At 46.7% G+C, this 23815-nt stretch overlaps 1 protein-coding gene across 1 annotated transcript in view; it reads left to right on the forward strand.

Moving 5' to 3' along the window:
* Positions 1 to 254: 254 nt before the first annotated feature.
* dmxl2 (Dmx-like 2) overlaps positions 255 to 23815 on the forward strand; it is a 99514-nt gene continuing 75953 nt past the window's right edge. The window contains 5 exon segments of the mRNA XM_064989971.1: positions 255 to 657; positions 16265 to 16390; positions 16592 to 16663; positions 22043 to 22121; positions 22438 to 22582. Of these exon segments, the coding sequence (XP_064846043.1) occupies positions 571 to 657; positions 16265 to 16390; positions 16592 to 16663; positions 22043 to 22121; positions 22438 to 22582 (509 nt within the window). The 5' untranslated portion in view covers positions 255 to 570.

The raw sequence follows: 23815 nt of genomic DNA on the forward strand, positions 1-23815 counted from the left end.
ACCTGGAGCGTCATCAACATAGCAATTATAAACTAGAGCGGGTATATTGTCTCTGACCGAATGGGGACATTTGCCATGAAATATTTTTCAGACATTTTAACATATTTACAGATAGGGTAATTTAATAAGATTAAATATTGCAACAATTAGAAATTATAACTACATACGCTAGTCTCGTTCACAATCTAGACATGATATGTCTATGGTATGCAGTCGTGCCTTCGGATCACTGTGAACGCGCATGTCATGTTCGCTGCAGATATTCTTCCTTCAGCGAAGCGCTGCCTGTAAAAATCCAGACGCTGTGTGTTTGGACACTGACAGCAGCCTAATTTCACATACATGTACACAACCTGCAATTTGATTCAAAACGACTAAAGATTATCCTCCATCTCCGCGGCGTTTTAGCGGACATTCGGAGAAACAAAAAACAAGCCGCTGGCAGACAGACTACAGACGGATGCAATTCCCAGCAGCAGTGGCGAGTTAGATGGAGAAACAGAGGGTGGACGAGTCGCTGTCGTAAATAATTAAATATCAGGCATCTGTTGAAGCTAAAAGAAGTGGAAAATGCATCTCCACCAGGTGCTAACGGGAGCTGTGAACCCCGGTGACTGCTGCTATTCTGTGGGGAGCGTCAACGACATTCCTTTCACCGTAGGTTTTATTTTGATATTGAACTGATCTGACGCTGTTTGGGAGACGATTATTAGCTACCTAGCTGTCAGCGATAGCATTCTTGCTAACTAACCAGCGCTAGATAGCATCTTGGCTAGCCATGTACAGACAGAGCGCTAACAAGATTCACAGAGTCGTCTGCATGAAGTGCACGGATATATTCGCGGGTAACGTTGAGTCAGGTCTGTGAGGCTGCCAATCCACCACATCATTCATTCGCTCTGACATTAACGTTCGGCATTAGCCAGCTAACCGTGGGTGTTCAAGGTTATCCTACGGTGTTCGCAGAGGATATAGAGCCAGAGCGAATGTTCTGTTTATTTGCTTTGGTCCAAAGACGGAAAGTTGTCAGATGACCTTTATGATGCTGCGTGTTCCAAGGGTCGAAAGGGGAATTCCTTTGATGTTTTTACGCAGTTTCACATGTAACATCGATAATAATGCAGTTTTCTTTCCAGCATCCAAACTATACATTGAATGATATGATTGAAACACCACACCTATCCCGGGGCTAGGGCTTGGTGTGGGTGGGTGTGTGTGTGTGGTGAGCGAGACGAGCTAACATTGGCGTCAGTGTGTTTCATGTATCATTAGCTCGAGCGGCTGTCAAGCTAGCATCAGCTGTGCAGGCGGTGACGTAGACAGCTAGTTGGCATCCTTTCAGAGGTTGCGTGTTGTTCTGCGTGCATCATATCGCATTTACTATCCATCTACTATCCATATGAATAATATGATAGTCATTTGGAAATATAGTAGTTAGTCAGTGTGCATTTTCTCATTTGATGTTGGTCACCCCCAAAATACCCCCCCCTATGTTCATAGGACCCCCTTACTAACAGGCCCTCCAAATGAAATCAATGGTTCCTTATTTTGTTCATGAAACAGACAAGACACACCAACCCGATCAGTCAACACACACACACATTTTATTGTAAGAATATAATGGAATACATTTTTTTTAAAGTGATATTTTGAAACCAAGCCCATGCTGTTTTCATCTGCGTTTCATATTCAGCCTACTATCACTCCTTTGTTAGGGAGCAGGCGTAAGATCTTCACTTTGTCATGATATTGATAATAGCAATCCTATTTTCGTGTGAGTCCGTGTTCATATTTGACAACCTCTGCAGGCCTTTGGAGTTGCCTATACCGGATCGAGCTAAATACTAGCCCTACTGTTGATCTAGGTTACATTATAAACGGGGCGCTTCGAGCCCTGAAAGCTGATTGGCTGACAGCCGAATACCACGGGTATGACAAAACATACATTTTTTTTTACTGCTCTAATTAAGTTGGGGCTTTGTGGAATATGGCCAATATACCACGGCTAAGGGTTGTATCCAGGCACTCTGCATTACTCTGCATGTGTCAAATCGGAGGGTCTGCTGTCCGGACCTCTGGCAGTCTCTATGGGGGTGCCACAGGGTTCAATTCTTGGACTGACTCTCTTCTCTGTATACATCAATGATGTCGCTCTTGCTGCTGGTGAGTCTCTGATCCACCTCTACGCAGACGACACCATTCTGTATACTTCTGGCCCTTCTTTGGACACTATGTTAACAACCCTCCAGGCAAGCTTCAATGCCATACAACTCTCCTTCCGTGGCCTCCAATTGCTCTTAAATACAAGTAAAACTAAATGCATGCTCTTCATCCGATCGCTACCCGCACCTACCCGCCTGTCCAACATCACTACTCTGGACGGCTCTGATTTAGAATACGTGGACAACTACAAATACTTAGGTGTCTGGTTAGACTGTAAACTCTCCTTCCAGACCCATATCAAATATCTCCAATCCAAAGTTAAATCTAGAATTGGCTTCCTATTTCGCAACAAAGCATCCTCCACTCATGCTGCCAACCATACCCTTGTAAAACTGACCATCCTATCAATCCTCGACTTTGGCGATGTCATTTACAAAATAGCCTCCAATACCCTACTCAACGCAGTCTATCACAGTGCAATCCGTTTTGTCACCAAAGCCCCATATACTACCCACCATTGCGACCTGTACGCTCTCGTTGGCTGGCCCTCGCTTCATACTCGTCGCCAAACCCACTGGCTCCATGTCATCTACAAGACCCTGCTAGTTAAAGTCCCCCCTTATCTCAGCTCGCTGGTCACCATAGCATCTCCCACCTGTAGCACACGCTCCAGCAGGTATATCTCTCTAGTCACCCCCAAAACCAATTCTTTCTTTGGCCGCCTCTCCTTCCAGTTCTCTGCTGCCAATGACTGGAACAAACTACAAAAAGCACTGAAACTGGAAACACTTATCTCCCTCACTAGCTTTAAGCACCAACTGTCAGAGCAGCTCACAGATTACTGCACCTGTACATAGCCCACCTATATTTTAGCCCAAACAACTACCTCTTTCCCTACTGTATTTAATTTATTTATTTTGCTCCTTTGCACCCCATTATTTTTATTTCTACTTTGCACATTCTTCCATTGCAAATCTACCATTCCAGTGTTTTACTTGCTATATTGTATTTACTTTGCCACCATGGCCTTTTTTTGCCTTTACCTCCCTTATCTCACCTCATTTGCTCACATCGTATATAGACTTGTTTATACTGTATTATTGACTGTATGTTTGTTTTACTCCATGTGTAACTCTGTGTTGCTGTGTGTCGAACTGCTTTGCTTTATCTTGGCCAGGTCGCAATTGTAAATGAGAACTTGTTCTCAACTTGCCTACCTGGTTAAATAAAGGTGAAATAAAATAAATAAATAAAAATTACGTTGTGCATAAGAACAGTCCTTAGCTGTGGTATATTGGCCCCCCCACTGGCCTTATTGCTTAAATATAGCATGCTAAATGTTTCAGATCAGTGATAGACGAGGAAACAAAGATATTCCACCTCCACTTGTTTTCCCAGCCAGATAATGAACCATTCTGAATACAGACAGAGAGATTCAGTGAAACAAGTGAAGAGCAAAATCATCCACTTGTTAAGATACATAACATGCTGTCACAATGTTCTGATCAGTGATGATGAATGTTAAGATACATAACATGCTGTCACAATGTTCTGATCAGTGATGATGAATGTTAAGATACATAACATGCTGTCACAATGTTCTGATCAGTGATGATGAATGTTAAGATACATAACATGCTGTCACAATGTTCTGATCAGTGATGATGAATGTTAAGATACATAACATGCTGTCACAATGTTCTGATCAGTGATGATGAATGTTAAGATACATAACATGCTGTCACAATGTTCTGATCAGTGATGATGAATGAGCCAGCTAGACAAGATGATCATGAGCAGCACTCACTGCAACTTAGCTAACGTTTCCACAGCCTAATTGTAGCCCAACCAATATCCAAACAAATAAAAATATGACTGATTGATGTATCAAGTCCCCACGCTTGTTTCAAAGCAGCGTGAAACAGTGCTGAAATAGTTGACCAAATGTATTATAACAATTGGATGACTTTGGGAGTTTCAGTCAGCAACCATTTGATGCCTTCAGTTGCATCAGCCTCCTTTATTCCAGTATTTCGTCATTCAGTGATATTTATTTATTTATTCCCACAGTAATTGTTTCTGGATCCATCCAGTTGTCATGAAGAAAACAGTGCATGTGGTGGGCTAGCCTATGTAATGTAACATGCCTCGCAGAGTTTACAACTGGCAGGACAGGAGGTCAATCAACTCAACCAAAACAATATATCCAACTTGGACTTAAGTAATCCATTGTGGGACTATTACAATACATCAGTCATGAAGAATTTGAGGAATATCCACTTTGTTAGATCAGATTTGTTGAATGTGCACCAGTCTGGTCAATGGAACAGTCTGTATCCATTGGCACCTCTACCGGACTTATAGTAGTAAAGGGCGCTGCCTAGCAACCATCAAGAGCTTAGTGCCTCAGCATGATGCATATACAGTACTAAGCCGTAGGCAGAACTTTACCTCAATCATGACGAGGTCGGTTGGCGGAAATAAAAGCATAGGCTTTGTTGCTTGCAGTACCTTTCATATAAAGAAAAGTAGACAAAAAGTTGTCTGGATGCTAAAGTTAGCGGAAAAACGTCCTGGTTTGAAAGGTGTGTTAGTGTCATGTCTGACTATCCTGGTTTGAAAGGTGTGTTAGTGTCATGTCTGACTATCCTGGTTTGAATGGTGTATTAGTCTCATGTCTGACTATCCTGAATCAGAAAGGTGTTTTAGTGTCCTGTCTGACTATCCTGGTTTGAAAGGTGTATTAGTGTCATGTCTGACTATCCTGGTTTGAAAGGTGTGTTAGTGTCATGTCTGACTATCCTGGTTTGAAAGGTGTATTAGTGTCCTGTCTGACTATCCTGGTTTGAAAGGTGTGTTAGTGTCATGTCTGACTATCCTGGTTTGAAAGGTGTGTTAGTGTCATGTCTGACTATCCTGGTTTGAAAGGTGTGTTAGTGTCATGTCTGACTATCCTGGTTTGAAAGGTGTATTAGTCTCCTGTCTGACTATCCTGGTTTGAAAGGTGTATTAGTCTCCTGTCTGACTATCCTGGTTTGAAAGGTGTGTTAGTGTCATGTCTGACTATCCTGTTTTGCTGCCAGCCCGACAGAGCGGGAAGTTACTTTGATCTATTGATTAATACATGAGTGATGTTTGCGTTCTCTGTCTTGAAATTCTTTTTTGTTGTCTGTGTTTGTGTAATAGATTGCTTATCCCTCGTGAGTGAGTGAGTGAGTGAGTGAGTGAGCATATGGAACTATTCTTTGTATGACTGTGTAACAGAGTAGCAGGCTATCTGAAGTACAATAATGATATGATCATAGAAATCCCATTAGAAGTGGGCCTTTAATATGGATATGATGACCTGTAAGTATTGACCATCTGCTGGCAGTAGCCTGAATGGCTTTTGGTCTTAGCTCTCACACACAGCTAGTCTAACAGTGAAGTCTATCTGATACTAGCCTACACACAGCTAGTCTAACAGTGAAGTCTATCTGATACTAGCCTACACACAGCTAGTCTAACAGTGAAGTCTATCTGATACTAGCCTACACACAGCTAGTCTAACAGTGAAGTCTATCTGATACTAGCCTACACACAGCTAGTCTAACAGTGAAGTCTATCTGATACTAGCCTACACACAGCTAGTCTAACAGTGAAGTCTATCTGATACTAGCCTACACACAGCTAGTCTAACAGTGAAGTCCATCTGATACTAGCCTACACACAGCTAGTCTAACAGTGAAGTCTATCTGATACTAGCCTACACACAGCTAGTCTAACAGTGAAGTCTATCTGATACTAGCCTACACACAGCTAGTCTAACAGTGAAGTCTATCTGATACTAGCCTACACACAGCTAGTCTAACAGTGAAGTCTATCTGATACTAGCCTACACACAGCTAGTCTAACAGTGAAGTCTATCTGATACTACACACAGCTAGTCTAACACACAGCTAGTCTAACAGTGAAGTCTATCTGATACTAGCCTACACACAGCTAGTCTAACAGTGAAGTCTATCTGATACTAGCCTACACACAGCTAGTCTAACAGTGAAGTCTATCTGATACTAGCCTACACACAGCTAGTCTAACAGTGAAGTCTATCTGATACTAGCCTACACACAGCTAGTCTAACAGTGAAGTCTATCTGATACTAGCCTACACACAGCTAGTCTAACAGTGAAGTCTATCTGATACTAGTCTATCTGATACTAGCCTGCACACAGCCAGTCTAACAGTGAAGTCTATCTGATACTAGCCTACACACACTGAGCTGCAGCATCTCAGAGCTGACGAGAGGGAACAGCCTAAGCAGGATTTGAACCAGTAACCCCTGCAGTGGCAGGGTAAGCTGTTCACAAGCTGCTGCGCCACAAAGCGCCAGACCCCTGTCAGAGACGGTAGTACATCACATACTGTTGTTATATGGGGAGGCTACAGTACCTGTAGTGGTACAGTCTCTGGGTGTGTTATTAGGGCGGTTTCACTGTGTCCTATGGGTGATATCTTGGGCCTCCAGGAAATTAGCTTTAAAACTGCAATATTTTCTGTAAGCCTCATGACAAAATGTGTAGAATAGCATTATAAACCTTCACATGTTTCTCTCTGCACCATGGCAAAAATGTGTTGAAATGCAGGAAGGGGAGCGGAGGTTCGTGCCCCGGAGGTCGGTGCTCTATGCGCCACACGAGTTTCAAGTTTGGGAAGCAAAGTTTAACCTAAAACAGTATCCTTTAATAATAAATCATTCCATGCATCACATTTGCAGACTTTTGTAAAGAAGCCTATTTTTCCTAATGTGGTGAGTAGATGACATAGTCATAGTTTAGGATAGTAATATACCTCTTCACAAATAGACCATTCAGTGTGCTTTAGGCTGTATCAGATACATTTGTTCTTTCTTTGCACGGGAAAAATGTTGCCTGTTATAAACACATTTCATGCAATTTTACTAAACTTTATATTACTGGAAACATTAGGGTCATCTTTTTTAATATGACTAAAATTACAGGGTAGAATACTCGGCTGACTGACAAATCAGATCAATAAAAACGTTGTCTCATCCATATAACAGGTCTACGAGAAGGGGAGACCCAAATAACCTACACTATGACATCCATCTAACCTGGAGGAGGAAATGACTGTCCAAAAACTAACTTTGATGTGGCACTGGCTGCCCCAACAATGATAGAGTGAATATTCCCACTCACTGGGGATATGGCTGATGCTCTCCACTGGTGTCAATAAGAGGCTGTACTGTTTGATCAATCAAGTTGAGCATTTTCTTAACTGTAAAACATTAGTCTTTTCACTGTCTTCTCTTGACAGCAATAGCCATTTGCTTTCCAAACTGTTTCCCCCTGATTGTATTTTGAGAGATATGAGAACCTCATCATTGCTCACAGCAGCTGCTTGTGGTACATAATGTTGGCCTCTGTTTGAAACTTGCTCGAGAGGGAAAATACTAAACACCTTCATGTCACTCTCACACACATGGTTGGCGCGCAGGGCGTTCTTTATATTCAGACTTCTAAATGCTATTAATAATAGTGTACAGTGGAGTGATTTTGAACCAGCTGCTTATAGTATGTGGTGAAACAACCATGGGAATGGAGCCTACGCTAGAGGCTACTTGCTTTGGGACATAGGCTAGCATAACATGGTAACAGTTTATTGTAGGCACATTCATAAAGACTTTATAACAGCCACATGAGACATTTTCTTCACGAATGCATTGGCCTTACAAAATGGTGCATTTTGATGCCATGTGGAGAGATACAGACGCTGGAATTGGGGGTCTGAGCATGTGGGTCTGAGCATGTGGGTCTGAGCATGTGGGTCTGAGCAGGTGGGTCTGAGCAGGTGGGTCTGAGCAGGTGGGTCTGAGCAGGTGGGTCTGAGCAGGTGGGTCTGAGCAGGTGTGATGCAGTTGATCTTTGTGTGATGTTGTCATTTGTACGTTTATGTTTTGTATTGTTTAAAATAATACAATTCCATCTTACACAATGATGAATGCATTGGCCTATACTACTACAGCTGAAAGCATAGGCCGAACGACTACTATTGTGTTCCATTGTGTTCCATCCCTGAGGGCTGGTGGCTCAGTGTCTGTTTGATGGCACCCTATTCCCTATATAGTGCACTCCTTTTGACCAGAGCCCCATGTAGCCCTCAGAGATGTCAGAGTCCATTTCATGGGAAGAAACCTCCAGAACCACACTAGGTCTAACGATGTACCACTCACACTGAGACCCTTAGGGCTCACCCAGGGCCCTGTCTTTAACACACACTCACACTGAGACCCTTAGGGCTCACCCAGGGCCCTGTCTTTAACACACACTCACACTGAGACCCTTAGGGCTCACCCAGGGCCCTGTCTTTCACACACTCACAAGAAACTCTCCAGGGCCCTGAACCACTTAGGGCTCACCCAGGGCCCTGTCTTTAACACACACTCACACTGAGACCCTTAGGGCTCACCCAGGGCCCTGTCTTTAACACACACTCACACTGAGACCCTTAGGGCTCACCCAGGGCCCTGTCTTTAACACACACTCACACTGAGACCCTTAGGGCTCACCCAGGGCCCTGTCTTTAACACACACTCACACTGAGACCCTTAGGGCTCACCCAGGGGTCTCACCCAGGGCCCTGTCTTTAACACACACTCACACTGAGACCCTTAGGGCTCACCCAGGGCCCTGTCTTTAACACACACTCACACTGAGACCCTTAGGGCTCACCCAGGGCCCTGTCTTTAACACACACTCACACTGAGACCCTTAGGGCTCACCCAGGGCCCTGTCTGTCTTTAACACACAACACACACTCACCCAGGGCCCTGTGGCATAGCGACTTTTGGCCATAAAGTTATTATATGAAAGCTGATAAATACAACTGAAAATAAATCCCATTGCAGATAATACATTTGCTGTCATGTTTATCACTCTATAGGTTAATAATGGATTTGGCCTGTGTGTATTTTCGTTAGTAATCATGTACACTACATGGCCAAAGGTATGTGGACACCTCGTCGAACATTTCATTCCAAAATCATAGCCATTCATATGGAGTTGGTCCCCCATTTGCTCCGCTCTTCTGGGAGGCTTTCCACTAGATTTTGGAACATTGCTGAGGGGACTTGCTTCCATTCAGACACAAGAGCATTAGTTGAGGTCAGGGCTCTGTGCAGGCCAGTCAAGTTTCTCCTCACCGATCTTGACAAACCATTTCTGTATGGACCTCGCTTTGTGCACGGGGGCGTTGTCATGCTGAAACAGGAGACGGTGAAGCGTGATCACGTTTTTTACTGCTGCAGAGTCCAATGGCAGTGAGCTTTACAACACTCCAGGCAACACTTGGCATTGCGCATGGTGATCTTAGACTTGTGTGCGGCTGCTCGGCCAACAAAACCCTTTTCATGAAGCTCCAGACTAACAGTTATTGTGCTGACGTTGCTTCCAGAGGCAGTTTGTAACTTGGTATTGAAGTGATTTTTGCAACCGAGGACAGAGGATTTTTACATGCTTGGCCGTCCTGTTCTGTGAGCTTGTGTAGCCTAACACTTTGCTGCTGAGCCCTTACTCCTAGATGTTTCCACTTCACAATAACAGCACTCACCGTGGACTGGAGCAGCTCTAGCAGGGCACAAATTTGACGAACTGACTTGTTGAAGGTCACTGAGCTCTTCAGTTGCGGACCATTCTACTGTCAATGTTTGTCTATGGAGATTGCACGGCTGTGTGCTCGACGGGTGTGGCTGAAATATCCAAATCCACTAATTAGAAGGGTTGTCCAGATACACTAAAAGTATCTTATTTATCCAATACAACAATACAATCCTCAGCTGCTTGTTGCTGGAGTAAAACGAGTGCTTTCACAAGCCCATTCATTGCGCAACAATTGCAATCACGTGTTAAAAATACATTTGGTGCGCGATTTAAAGAGCTACTATTTTTATTTCTCAACTGGTAATTGAAGTGCGCCTCCCATTCAAGTGCAGGAAACAGGCTGTCAGCGCGTCACACACCACTGTACAATGTCAGCTGGAGGCACTATGCATTTTGAAAACGTACTTCATTGTTTGAAACAACAATGATGTATTTCATATTATGAAGCACGTCTCACCTAGTTTCAAAGTAGCCTATAGGCAAAATCCCCCCATGGAAACATGGAGGCAATTATTTCATGAAGACTTCATAGGCGGCTTGTGAATTTGAAGTTCGGGCAAGCTACAATTTATCCTTCCGTTTCTACTGTTCTGTGTGCCAGGTAGGATTTTCTTATGCGCATTTTCACGGAACAGTTTCATTTCAATAATAACCTTTTCCTTTCTCAATGATTGTCGTGTGGTTAATCATAACTTTTAATGTTTATCATTTTTATTAAGTCAACTAATGAGAGATCACCAGCCTCAGCAGGCCAGGTACTTCTATGCGTGCCCAGGCACACCCGCCCCCCCCTCAACATTATCAGGACAGAGAAACTAGACACATGCTCATTGCTCAAATGGAACACTCCAAACCAATAACAATTAAAAAATGTATGATAGTTATGAAATAAACCAAAACCTGTTACTGACAAGTAGAGCAGGTTGTGAATTCTGGAACAACCTTTTCACTATGAGAAAGGGGAATTATTGTACTTAATACATACATTAACATAAATGAATGTAATGAAATGACAGGGATGAAAGGAACATTTACTACTGGTGACATGTAATGGGGAATTGATCAAAAATATCTAAGGGCAAACAATTCACTCAATGAATGTGCAGGAGTTTGCGGGTGTCGGCTGAGCCATTCTGGGGAGAGAGACTGGCCTATATCTCCACCACACATCCCTCCCCATCTCCTTGTCTCAACATAAAACATTACACTCCACACATTATCACTTATTTTACATGTGTGTTACTGACAGCCGCGACTCAGTAATCAGCTGGGCCTGTTGCCAAGCCGCTGCCCAAATTGCGGGCCTACTAGCCTGTGATGTGAAACAATCCACAGCAATTGTTTAAAAGAAGCTAATGATCCTTGATTCCTCTGTGGCTAAGTCACGCTCTCTGGGGATGTATTTTGAGTGATTAGATTTATTTCTGTATAGACAGGAGTAATTATATCATGTTTGCAAATTTCCATTTACTTCCCTATTGGACCCACCACTATGCCATTTTTCTCTTCATATCAACTTTTTCATTGTCCAATTGTAATCATATTAGCAACCCATAGAATGGTGTTTTCCCAGGTGCTCTGTTTAGAATGGTGTTTTCCCAGGTGCTCTGTTTAGAATGGTGTTTTCCCAGGTGCTCTGTTTAGAATGGTGTTTTCCCAGGTGCTCTGTTTAGAATGGTGTTTTCCCGCAAATTGCATTTTGTCAAATGTTTGAAAATGACATTTTATTGGCTGCCTCATTACATGAGTTGCATGTTCTATTAATAAGATGCATGAATTACCATAATTACCATAATCTGTGATTCCTGTCTTTGTGAGCACCGTGGGTGAACGCCCAGTGTCATTGTGAGCACCGTGAGTGAACGCCCAGTGTCATTGTGAGCACCGTGGGTGAACGCCCAGTGTCATTGTGAGCACCGTGGGTGAACGCCCAGTGTCATTGTGAGCACCGTGGGTGAACGCCCAGTGTCATTGTGAGCACCGTGGGTGAACGCCCAGTGTCATTGTGAGCACCGTGGGTGAACGCCCAGTGTCATTGTGAGCACCGTGGGTGAACGCCCAGTGTCATTGTGAGCACCGTGGGTGAACGCCCAGCCTGCCTGCCTGCTCGCTCTAGTGTTGTTTTCTACAGTTTTTGTCCGTGGTCTAAAGTAGTGTACTATAAAGGGAACGGGATGCCATTTGGGACACAGACTGCCATAATGTGTGTGAAAGGAGAGGGTTTAGTTGATGTAAAGCCTATCTGCAGTGGTACACTGATATGCTGGTATGATTGAGTTAGTCATGGGAAGAGTCACTGACAGTTGGGATGCCTGTGAGCGCCCACCCACCCCCACACACAGCAGGGCTCTACAGTACAAGCATTTTACTCACATCTGCGCCTATTTATTTTACTGTGCGACCTGAAATATATATTTAAGAGCACCAGTGCGCCTAGAAAATGTAAGATTCTAGCTTTAATGTCTCATATCTTTCATTGTGCTCCTACATTTATTTGTGTGCGCCTACATTTTTCAACTTAGGTGCTCACGTGCTGCTTGTGAAGAAGGGCAGCCTAGAGCCCTGGTCAGGGTTAACTATTTGACTCCAAGATGGAGCCAGACAGATCCTTCATTATTCAACCACCATTTAACATCTTAACATCCAACAGAGGGTCAATCCAACTGCTGTCAATGGTACACACCTACATCAAGAACATGTTAAAGGCACTCGGGTAGTAAATGCGAGGGCACCTACCTGACTGGGTTGTTCTGTAGGTGACAGCTGTGTATGGTCTGTGTGTATCTTGTGTGTGTGTGTGCGTGCATGCTTGTGTGTGTCTGCGTATAGTGTTTTCTTTGTGTTTGTGTGTTTGTATTTGCGTGGTGTTTGTCTGTGTGTGTGTTTGTGTGTGTGTCTGTATTTGCTTGGTGTTTGTCTGTCTGTGTCTGTGGTGTGTGTTTGCGCGGTGTTTGTCTCTGTGTGTGGTGTGTGTGGGGGCTGGTATTGTGAACTCAGTCTTCCTGTCTCTATTATATGAATATTAACCTGATGAAATGTGTTCAGTCTTCAGCCAACATCTCTTCTCATGTTACATATAACAGACCTCATTCATACTCCTTCCATTCACTGCATTGTCCCTGCTGCCTGGGGCTTGTCGTGTTGCCAACTCTGACTGGTGTGACAGTGCACTCAGCTATGTGTGAGGCAGGTATATGTTAGACCACCTAAACACTGGCTTTGTGAGGGAATATAGGCTGCATACCAAATGGCCTTTGAAGGCTCTTGTCAAAAGGCAGGCAGACAGACAGATAGACAGGCAGGCAGGCAGGCAGACAGACAGGCAGGCAGGCAGACAGGCAGGCAGACAGGCGGAGGCGAGAGGTGCTTGGACAGACGTGATGAGCTGAGCGGTTGTTTCTGTTGTATCAGGTTCATGTAGATCGATGACACACACACACACACACTCCAACGTTACTTTGTACAGGTACAGAACAGAGTGGTCTCTCAGTCATACACACCTCATCTCTCCTCGTGGGTGTAGGTGAGTAGAGCAGGGCTAGTCTGTGCGTGACGGTGACTGCTTTTAATTCCAGCTGTAATGTTCAGCCGCTGCAGCAATACCTCAACTAGGACTGCTCCTCTCTCCTTCCCTCTCCCTCCTTTTTTCTCCCTCTCTCTCTTACACACACATTATCTCTTCTCCTTTACTTCCTCTTTCTCCTCAACCACTCTCTCTCTCTCCGGTCTTTATCTTTCTCCCTCTACTCTCCTTCTCTTCTTTCAATTCAATTCAATTCAATGGGCTTTATTGGCATGGGAAACATGTGTTAACATTGCCAAAGCAAGTAAGGTAAACAATAAAAATTAACAGTAGACATCACACATACAGAAGTTTGACTTTCTCTCACACATACATTCTCCCTCCTCCCTCACTCTCCTCCCTCTCTTCAGCCTCTCTCTCCTCCCTCTCTCTTTCCCTCCTCTCTCCTCGTTCTCTCCCTCCTCTCCTCCCTCTCTACAACCTCTCTCTTTCCCTCCTCTCTCTACAACCTTTCTCTCTCCCTCCTCTCTCCTCCCTCTCTCTCCCTCCTCTCTACAACCTCTCTCCTTCCTCTCTCCTCCTCTCTCTACAACCTCTCTCCCCCCTCTCTCTACAACCTCTCTCCTCCCTCCCTCTACAACCTCTCTCCTCCCTCTCTCTACAACCTCTCTCCTCCCTCTCTACAACAACCTCTCTACAACCCTCCCTCTCTCTACAACCTCTCTCCTCCTCTCTCTACAACCTCTCTCTCTCCTCTCTCTACAACCTTTCTCCTCCCTCTCTCTCCTCCCCTCTCTCCCTCCTCTCTACAACCTCTCTCCTTCCTCTCTCCCCCTCTCTCTACAACCTCTCTCCCCCTCTCTCTACAACCTCTCTCCCCCTCCTCTCAACCTCTCTCCCCCTCTCTCTACAACCTCTCTCCTCCCTCTCTCTACAACCTCTCTCCTCCCTCTCTCTACAACCTCTCTCCTCCCTCTCTCTACAACCTCTCTCCTCCCTCTCTCTACAACCTCTCTCCTCCCTCTCTCTACAACCTCTCTCCCTCCTCTCTACAACCTTTCTCTCTCCCTCCTCTCTCCTACCTCTCTCTCCCTCCTCTCTACAACCTCTCTCCCTCCTCTCCACAACCTCTCTCCTTCCTCTCTCCTCCTCTCTCTCCCTCCTCTCTCTACAACTCTCTCTCTCTCTCCTCTCTCCCTCCTCTCTCTACAACCTCTCTCCCTCTCTCTACAACCTCTCTCCCTCCTCTCTCTACAACCTCTCTCTCAGCCTCTCTACAACCTTCTCACTCTCACATCCTCTGAAATCTTTCTCAACACACCTCTCTTTTCTGAACAACGCTCGTCTTTCCATGGAACCAGAACCCAAACCAGCAGCTGACTACAGACCTGGAAACATGGCCCTGTTCTAAGAGAACTCATCATTACAACCACTAGCCTGAATTAAACATCTGGAGACTTTGTTCCAGAGTCTCTGTGTTGTAAACCCTGGTCAAAAGTCTCACTATATCTGAAATCATTTCTCATGACACACTATTTTCTTAGCATGGTGTAGAACGTAAATGGCCGGGCTGATTTAGCGATCTCTTGACAGCAGCCTGCTCATTTTCACTGAACAACACACCTCTCTTTTCACGTGAACAACGCTGCGTCTTTCCATGGAACCAGAACCCAAACCAGCAGCTGACTAGACTGTGTAGACCTGGAAACATGGCCCTGTTCTAAGAGAACTCATCATTACCTAACCACTAGCCTGAATTAAACATATGGAGACTTAGGATGCGTCTCAAAATGACACCGGTTCTAATAATAAATCAAGATCATCCCAGGGTGCCATTTGGGGAAAAACCTTCTTAGCATGGTGTAGAGATCCCTATGTGACCCTGGTCAAAATTAATGCACTGTAGCCTCTCTGTCTCTCTGTTTGACTACAGTGCAGTTGCCAGTTAGGTAGGTATATTTACCTACCAGGAGGAGTGGACTGTATATGTAGCCTGATCCCAGATCTGTTTTACAGTGCAGTTAGCAGACAGTCTCAGTAGGTATATTTACCTACCAGAGGAGACTGATGTGATGGATCTGTTTGACTACAGCTGCAGTTCACCAGACAGTCTCAGTAGGTATATTTACCTACCTGGATCTGTCTGATTTCCCAGATCTGTTTGACTACAGTGCAGTTCACCAGACAGTCTCAGTAGGTATATTTACCTACCAGGAGGAGTGGACTGTATATGTAGCCTGATCCCAGATCTGTTTGACTACAGTGCAGTTCACCAGACAGTCTCAGTAGGTATATTTACCTACCAGGAGGAGTGGACTGTATATGTAGCCTGATCCCAGATCTGTTTGACTACAGTGCAGTTCACCAGACAGTCTCAGTAGGTATATTTACCTACCAGGAGGAGTGGACTGTATATGTAGCCTGATCCCAGATCTGTTTGACTACAGTGCAGTTCACCAGACAGTCTCAGTAGGTGTATTTACCTACCAGGAGGAGTGGACTGTATATGTAACCTGGTCCCAGATCTGTTTGTGCTGTCCTTTCAGCTCTACTGGTCATTGCGCCCGAGTGGTGCAGTGGTCTAAGGCACTGCATCTCAGTGCTAGAGGCATCACTACAGATCCTGGTTCGATTCCAGGCTGTATCACAACAGGCCGTGATTGGGAGTCCCATAGGGTGGCGCACAATTGGCCCAGCGTAGTCCGGTTTAAGGTTTGGCCGGGGTAGGCCGTCTTTGTAAATAATAATTTGTTCTTAAATTACTTGACTAGTTAAATAAAGGTTAAATTAAAAACATTTTTAAAATTGTCTCAGCAAATTGGTAATATGGCACAATCAGATGTGGGACCAGGCTGCTGTTGTCTTGCATTGTGTTGGATTGACTGAATTGTCTGTCTGTGTGTCTCTCTCTCCCCTCTCCCAGGCCTATGGTTCAGGCTGTGATATAGTGATCTTGGCCAGTGATTTTGAGTGTGTTCAGATCATCCCTGGGGCTCAAAATGGCAACATCCAGGTGGGCTGTGTTGAGTGCTCCCACCAACTGGGCAGGGTAAGACACACACGCACGCAGTTACAATAATGTTGTGATGACAAATGCAGTTCTGTTCTCTTCTCCTTGCTCTCTTCTGTCCCCTCCTCCCTCCTCCTCTCCTCTCTCCTCCCTCCTCCCTCCTCTCCTTTGACTGCACCATTAACCCTGGTGTGTAAAACTACCGATTAATGTTGGGATATTGAACGTTACTTTGCTTAGATTGCTGCGTCCTATGGGAACACAGTGTGTATCTTTGAACCATTCGCTACCAACCCAAACAAACGCCACAAGGTAAGCAGAGAGACACTGACATTTTATGCTGAATAAACTGCCTTGTGTGTTTGAGAGAGAGAGAGCATGCCTAGTGTGTGTGTGTGAGAGAGAGAGAGAGCATGCCTAGTGTGTGTGTGAGAGAGAGAGAGCATGCCTAGTGTGTGTGTGTGAGAGAGAGCATACCTAGTGTGTGTGAGAGAGAGCATGCCTAGCGTGTGTGTGAGAGAGAGAGAGAGAGCATGCCTAGCGTGTGTGTGAGAGAGAGAGCATGCCTAGCGTGTGTGTGAGAGAGAGAGCATGCCTAGCGTGTGTGTGAGAGAGAGAGCATGCCTAGCGTGTGTGTGAGAGAGAGAGCATGCCTAGCGTGTGTGTGAGAGAGAGAGCATGCCTAGCGTGTGTGTGAGAGAGAGCATGCCTAGTGTGTGTGTGAGAGAGAGAGCATGCCTAGCGTGTGTGTGAGAGAGAGAGCATGCCTAACGTGTGTGTGAGAGAGAGCATGCCTAGTGTGCGTGTGTGAGAGAGAGCATGCCTAGTGTGTGTGTGTGTGAGAGAGAGCATGCCTAGCGTGTGTGTGCATGCCTGTGTGAGAGAGAGCATGCCTAGCGTGTGTGTGAGAGAGAGCATGCCTAGTGTGTGTGTGAGAGAGAGCATGCCTAGTGTGTGTGTGAGAGAGAGCATGCCTAGCGTGTGTGTGAGAGAGAGAGCATGCCTAGCGTGTGTGAGAGAGGCATGCCACATGCCTAGTGTGTGTGTGTGAGAGAGAGCGCATGCCTAGTGTGTGTGTGAGAGAGAGCATGCCTAGTGTGTGTGTGAGAGAGAGCATGCCTAGTGTGTGTGTGTGAGAGAGAGAGCATGCCTAGTGTGTGTGTGTGAGAGAGAGCATGCCTAGTGTGTGTGTGAGAGAGAGAGCATGCCTAGTGTGTGTGTGAGAGAGAGCATGCCTAGTGTGTGTGTGAGAGAGAGCATGCCTAGTGTGTGTGTGAGAGAGAGAGCATGCCTAGTGTGTGTGTGAGAGAGAGAGCATGCCTAGTGTGTGTGTGAGAGAGAGCATGCCTAGTGTGTGTGTGTGAGAGAGAGAGCATGCCTAGTGTGTGTGTGAGAGAGAGAGCATGCCTAGTGTGTGTGTGTGAGAGAGAGAGCATGCCTAGTGTGTGTGAGAGAGAGAGCATGCCTAGTGTGTGTGTGTGAGAGAGAGAGCATGCCTAGTGTGTGTGTGTGAGAGAGAGAGCATGCCTAGTGTGTGTGTGAGAGAGAGCATGCCTAGTGTGTGTGTGTGAGAGAGAGCATGCCTAGTGTGTGTGTGTGAGAGAGAGCATGCCTAGTGTGTGTGTGAGAGAGAGCATGCCTAGTGTGTGTGTGTGAGAGAGAGAGCATGCCTAGTGTGTGTGTGTGAGAGAGAGAGCATGCCTAGTGTGTGAGAGGGAGCATGCCTAGTGTGTGTGAGAGAGAGAGCGCATGCCTAGTGTGTGTGTGAGAGAGAGAGCATGCCTAGTGTGTGTGTGAGTGTGTGTGTGAGAGAGAGCTTGCCTAGTGTGTGTGTGTGAGAGAGAGAGCATGCCTAGTGTGTGTGTGTGAGAGAGAGAGCATGCCTAGTGTGTGTGTGTGAGAGAGAGCATGCCTAGTTTGTGTGTGTGTGAGAGAGAGCATGCCTAGTGTGTGTGTGTGAGAGAGAGCATGCCTAGTGTGTGTGTGAGAGAGAGAGCATGCCTAGTGTGTGTGTGAGAGAGAGAGAGCATGCCTAGTGTGTGTGTGAGAGAGAGAGCATGCCTAGTGTGTGTGAGAGAGAGAGCATGCCTAGTGTGTGTGTGTGAGAGAGAGCATGCCTAGTGTGTGTGTGTGTGAGAGCATGCCTAGTGTGTGAGAGCATGCCTAGTGTGTGTGAGTGAGAGAGCATGCCTAGCGTGTGTGTGTGTGAGAGAGAGCATGCCTAGTGTGTGTGTGTGAGAGAGCATGCCTAGTGTGTGTGTGTGAGAGAGCGCATGCCTAGTGTGTGTGTGTGTGAGAGAGAGCATGCCTAGTGTGTGTGTGAGAGAGAGAGCATGCCTTGCGTGTGTGTGAGAGAGAGCATGCCTAGTGTGTGTGTGTGAGAGAGAGCATGCCTAGTGTGTGTGTGTGTGAGAGAGAGCATGCCTAGTGTGTGTGTGTGAGAGAGCATGCCTAGCGTGTGTGTGTGAGAGAGAGCATGCCTAGTGTGTGTGTGAGAGAGAGAGCATGCCTAGTGTGTGTGTGAGAGAGAGAGCATGCCTAGTGTGTGTGTGTGTGTGTGAGAGAGAGCATGCCTAGTGTGAGCAAGAGAGAGAGAGCATGCCTAGTGTGTGTGAGAGAGAGCATGCCTAGTGTGTGTGTGTGAGAGAGAGAGAGCATGCCTAGTGTGTGTGTGTGTGTGTGTGTGTGTGTGTGAGAGAGAGTGTGTGTGTGTGAGAGAGAGAGCATGCCTAGTGTGTGTGTGTGAGAGAGAGCATGCCTAGTGTGTGTGTGTGAGAGAGAGCATGCCTAGTGTGTGTGTGTGAGAGAGAGCATGCCTGGTGTGTGTGTGAGAGAGAGCATGCCTAGTGTGTGTGTGTGAGAGAGAGCATGCCTAGTGTGTGTGTGAGAGAGAGAGCATGCCTAGTGTGTGTGTGTGTGAGAGAGAGCATGCCTAGTGTGTGTGTGTGAGAGAGCATGCCTAGTGTGTGTGAGAGAGAGCATGCAGTGTGTGTAGTGTGTGTGTGTGTGAGAGAGCATGCCTAGTGTGTGTGTGTGAGAGAGAGAGAGCATGCCTCGTGTGTGTGTGTGTGTGTGAGAGAGAGCATGCCTAGTGTGTGTGTGTGTGTGAGAGAGAGCATGCCTCGTGTGTGTGTGTGTGTGTGAGAGAGAGCATGCCTAGTGTGTGTGAGAGAGAGCATGCCTAGTGTGTGTGTGTGCATGTGTGTGTGTGAGAGAGAGAGCATGCCTAGTGTGTGTGTGAGAGAGAGCATGCCTGTGTGTGTGTGTGTGTGAGAGAGAGCATGCCTAGTGTGTGTGAGAGAGAGCATGCCTAGTGTGTGTGAGAGAGAGAGCATGCCTAGTGTGTGTGTGTGTGAGAGAGAGCGCATGCCTAGTGTGTGTGTGTGAGAGAGCGCATGCCTGTGTGTGTGTGTGTGTGTCGTGTGTGTGTGTGTGTGTGTGAGAGAGCATGCCTAGTGTGTGTGTGAGAGAGAGAGCATGCCTAGTGTGTGTGTGTGAGAGAGAGCATGTGTGTGTGTGAGAGAGTGAGAGAGCATGCCTAGTGTGTGTGTGTGTGTGAGAGAGAGAGCATGCCTAGTGTGTGTGTGTGTGTGTGTGTGAGAGAGCATGTGTGTGTGTGTGTGAGAGAGAGCATGCCTAGTGTGTGTGTGTGTGAGAGAGAGCATGCCTAGTGTGTGTGTGCATGAGAGAGCATGCCTAGTGTGTGTTGTGAGAGAGAGCATGCCTAGTGTGTGTGTGAGAGAGAGCATGCCTAGTGTGTGTGAGAGAGAGCATGCCTAGTGTGTGTGTGTGTGTGTGTGAGAGAGAGAGCATGCCTAGTGTGTGTGTGTGTGTGAGAGAGCATGCCGTGTGTGTGTGTGTGTGTGTGTGTGTGTGTGTGTGAGAGAGCATGCCTGTGTGTGTGTGTGTGAGAGAGAGCATGCCTCGTGTGTGTGTGTGTGTGTGTGTGTGTGTGTGTGTGTGTGTGTGTGTGTGAGAGAGAGCATGCCTCGTGTGTGTGTGTGTGTGTGTGTGTGTGAGAGAGAGAGCATGCCTAGTGTGTGTGTGTGTATTGCTCCATTGAGAGTTCCACTGTGTTTTAACTGCTTCATTACTGTTCTGCTGTGGATTTTCTCAACCCTGAATATTCTGTTCAAGGTGTGAGTTGTGTGTGGCTGTAAATGCCTGTATTAACAGTGGCTGGTGCCTGAGCATGTAGCTTATTATAGTTGCCTGTCTGTGCATGTGTTGAATAACTATCTCTCTCTCTCTCTCGCCCCTCTCTCTCTCTCGCCCCTCTCTCTCTCGCCCTCTCTCGCTCGCCCCTCTCTCTCTCTCTCTCTCTCGCTCGCCCCTCTCTCTCTCTCTCTCGCCCCTCTCTCCTCTCTCTCTCGCCTCTCCTCTCGCTCGCCCTCTCTCCTCTCGCTCGCCCCTCTCTCTCCTCTCGCTCGCCCCCTCTCTCCTCTCGCTCTCTCTCTCTCTCTCCCCCTCTCTCCTCTCGCTCGCCCCTCTCTCTCCTCTCGCTCGCTCCTCCCTCTCTCTCTCCTCTCGCTCGCCCCTCTCACTCTCCTCTCGCTCCCCCCTCTCTCTCCTCTCGCTCGCCCCGCTCTCGCCTCTCTCTCGCTCGCCCCTCTCTCTCTCTCTCGCTCGCCCCTCTCTCTCTCTCTCGCTCGCCCCCTCTCTCTCTCTCTCTCGCCCCCTCTCTCTCGCTCGCCCCTCTCTCTCTCGCCTCTCTCTCTCTCGCCCCTCTCGCTCGCCTCTCTCTCCTCTCGCTCGCCCCTCTCTCTCCTCTCGCTCGCCCCTCTCTCTCCTCTCGCTCGCCCCTCTCTCTCCTCTCGCTCGCCCCTCTCTCTCTCGCTCGCCCCTCTCTCTCCTCTCGCTCGCCCCTCTCTCTCCTCTCGCTCGCCCCTCTCTCTCCTCTCGCTCGCCCCTCTCTCTCTCCTCTCTCTCTCGCCCCTCTCTCTCCTCTCGCTCGCCCCTCTCTCTCCTCTCGCTCGCCCCGCTCTCTCGCCTCTCTCTCTCTCGCCTTCTCTCTCTCTCGCTCGCCCCGCTCTCTCCTCTCGCTCGCCTCTCTCTCTCTCTCTCCGCCGTCTCTCCTCTCGCTCGCCCCGCTCTCTCTCTCTCTCACCCCGCTCTCTCCTCTCTCTCCCCTCTCTCTCGCTCCAATCTCGCTCGCTCTCACTCTCCCTCCGTTCTCACTCTCCCGCCGCTCTCTCTCTCGCTCTCTCTCTCTCTCTGGCTCATCTCTTTCTCGCCTCTCTTCTCTCTCTCGCCCCCTCTCTCTCTCTCTCTCTCATCTTTCTCTCTTGCCACTCTCACTCTCTCGCCCCTCTCTCACTCTCCTCTCTCTCTCTCTCACCCCTCTCTCTCTCTCTCTCTGGCTCTCTCTCTCTCTCGCCCCTCTCTTCGCCCTCTCTCTCTCTTTCTCTCTCGCCCCTCTCTCTCTCTTGCCACTCTCTCTCTCTCGCCTCTCTCTCTCTCTCTCTCTCTCGCTCTCTCTCTCTCTCTCTCTCTCTCTCTCTCCCTCTCTCTCCTCTCTCTCTCGCCTCTCTCTCTCCCCTCTCTCTCTCTCTCTCTCTCTCTCTCGCCGCTCTCACTCTCTTCTTCCCACCTCTCCCCTCATTCTCTCTTTCCACTGAATATGGTCTCCTCCTGTGTCCCTCTCCCTACACCTCTCTATTCCCCTTCTCCTTCTGTCTGTGCCATTAACAGCAGCTTAACTACCAGTGGAGAAAGACAGGACAGTTCTTCCTAAATGCTGTCACCTATAACCTGGCCTGGGACCCACAAGGTAACGCCTCCTGACTAACTGCTGTGTGTCTGTGTCTGTGTGTACAGTAAGTATGTGTTTGTAACTGTCACATGCAGCGAATGCAACAGGTGTAGTAGACCTCACCGTGACATTCTTACTTACAAGCCCTGAACCAACAATGCAGTTTAAAGAAAAATACGAGTAAAGAAAATATTTACTAAATAAACTAAAGTCCAAATAAATAAATAATAATAATAATAATGAGGAGGCCATATAAAGGGGGTACCGGTACCAAGTCAATGTGCGGGGAACAGGTAACCATGTAGCTGTTTAACCATGTGTATGTGTCCTGTAGGGAACCGTATTCTGGCAGCTACAGAGCACCTGCAGCTGTGGGCCCCTCCGTCAGCAGACACACTGATAGAGGAGGAGGATGGACCCGTGACCGATGACAAACCTCACCCTGCCCTCAACGACTGGAAGTGTGTTTGGCAGTGCAAGTGAGTGACAGGAGCTGTGTGTGGTGCTTCTCAAGTGTTTAGTTGACATATCAGGCCTGTAGACCGTTAGAGCTCTTTAAAGGTAGTCAGCAACATGACGTAGTGGACATATCAGGCCTGTAGACCGTTAGAGCTCTTTAAAGGTAGTCAGCAACATGACGTAGTGGACATATCAGGCCTGTAGACCGTTAGAGCTCTTTAAAGGTAGTCAGCAACATGACTTTAAAGGTAGTCAGCAACATGGACATATCAGGCCTGTAGACCGTTAGAGCTCTTTAAAGGTAGTCAGCAACATGACGTAGCGGACATATCAGGCCTGTAGACCGTTAGAGCTCTTTAAAGGTAGTCAGCAACATGACGTAGTGGACATATCAGGCCTGTAGACCGTTAGAGCTCTTTAAAGGTAGTCAGCAACATGAGTTAGATGTAGAAAGTAAACAGTATAGTGGGTAAATGCAGAAATCCCTCCACCATTTCCTGGTCGCTAAAATTCTAATAGTTTGCCTAAATTCAGTTTGTGACAAAAAAAGCAAGTATAGTGTAGAGTCATTGTACCATCTAAACAGCTGTAAAATATATTTTCCATAACCAAAGATATTCTATTTTCAGCTGTTTGAAGCTGGTGTACAGAACCGAAAGTAAAATACGCAAAAACAAAGTTAAGCACAGGAAGCAAATAGAACAGATCCACCGTTTCTTAGACTTGCTTTACATGAGAATGACATATCCTTAACTCATATTTCTATGTTCATTTAGTGGACTTATCCAAAAAGTGACACATTGCAGCTTTAAAGGTAGACTCAGCAAAATGATGTAGATGCAGAACGTAAACGGCATTATGGGTACATTTCTGCAGTGACTGCGCCTGGCAACGTCCTTTAACTGAGTACCTTTTAAAACGGAGATGTTTGACACATAAACAGAGATAAGCAGCTGATACTGACTCAGCATGTTGGTGTGTGACTCCTGGAATGGGGAAGGGAGAGTGTGAAAGCCTTTCCCAACACGTCAGTCAGTCTACTGAAAGGCCCCGGTCAGAGCTCCTAGTCTGTGGTTGGTGTTTGTGTTCTCTGTGCTCTCCTCTCCTCGTGATCTACAACTGTTCACTGTTTTTATCCGTTTAACTCCGTCTCATTGTCATTCAAATGTTCAGGTAACTGTCAAAATGAAACACCTGAGAAAATGAGGGATACAAAGTCAATTGAAAGCAGGTGCTTCCACACAGGTGTGGTT

Source organism: Oncorhynchus masou, chromosome 2 (genome assembly GCF_036934945.1).
Source record: "Oncorhynchus masou masou isolate Uvic2021 chromosome 2, UVic_Omas_1.1, whole genome shotgun sequence".
NCBI classification, from domain to species: domain Eukaryota; kingdom Metazoa; phylum Chordata; class Actinopteri; order Salmoniformes; family Salmonidae; genus Oncorhynchus; species Oncorhynchus masou.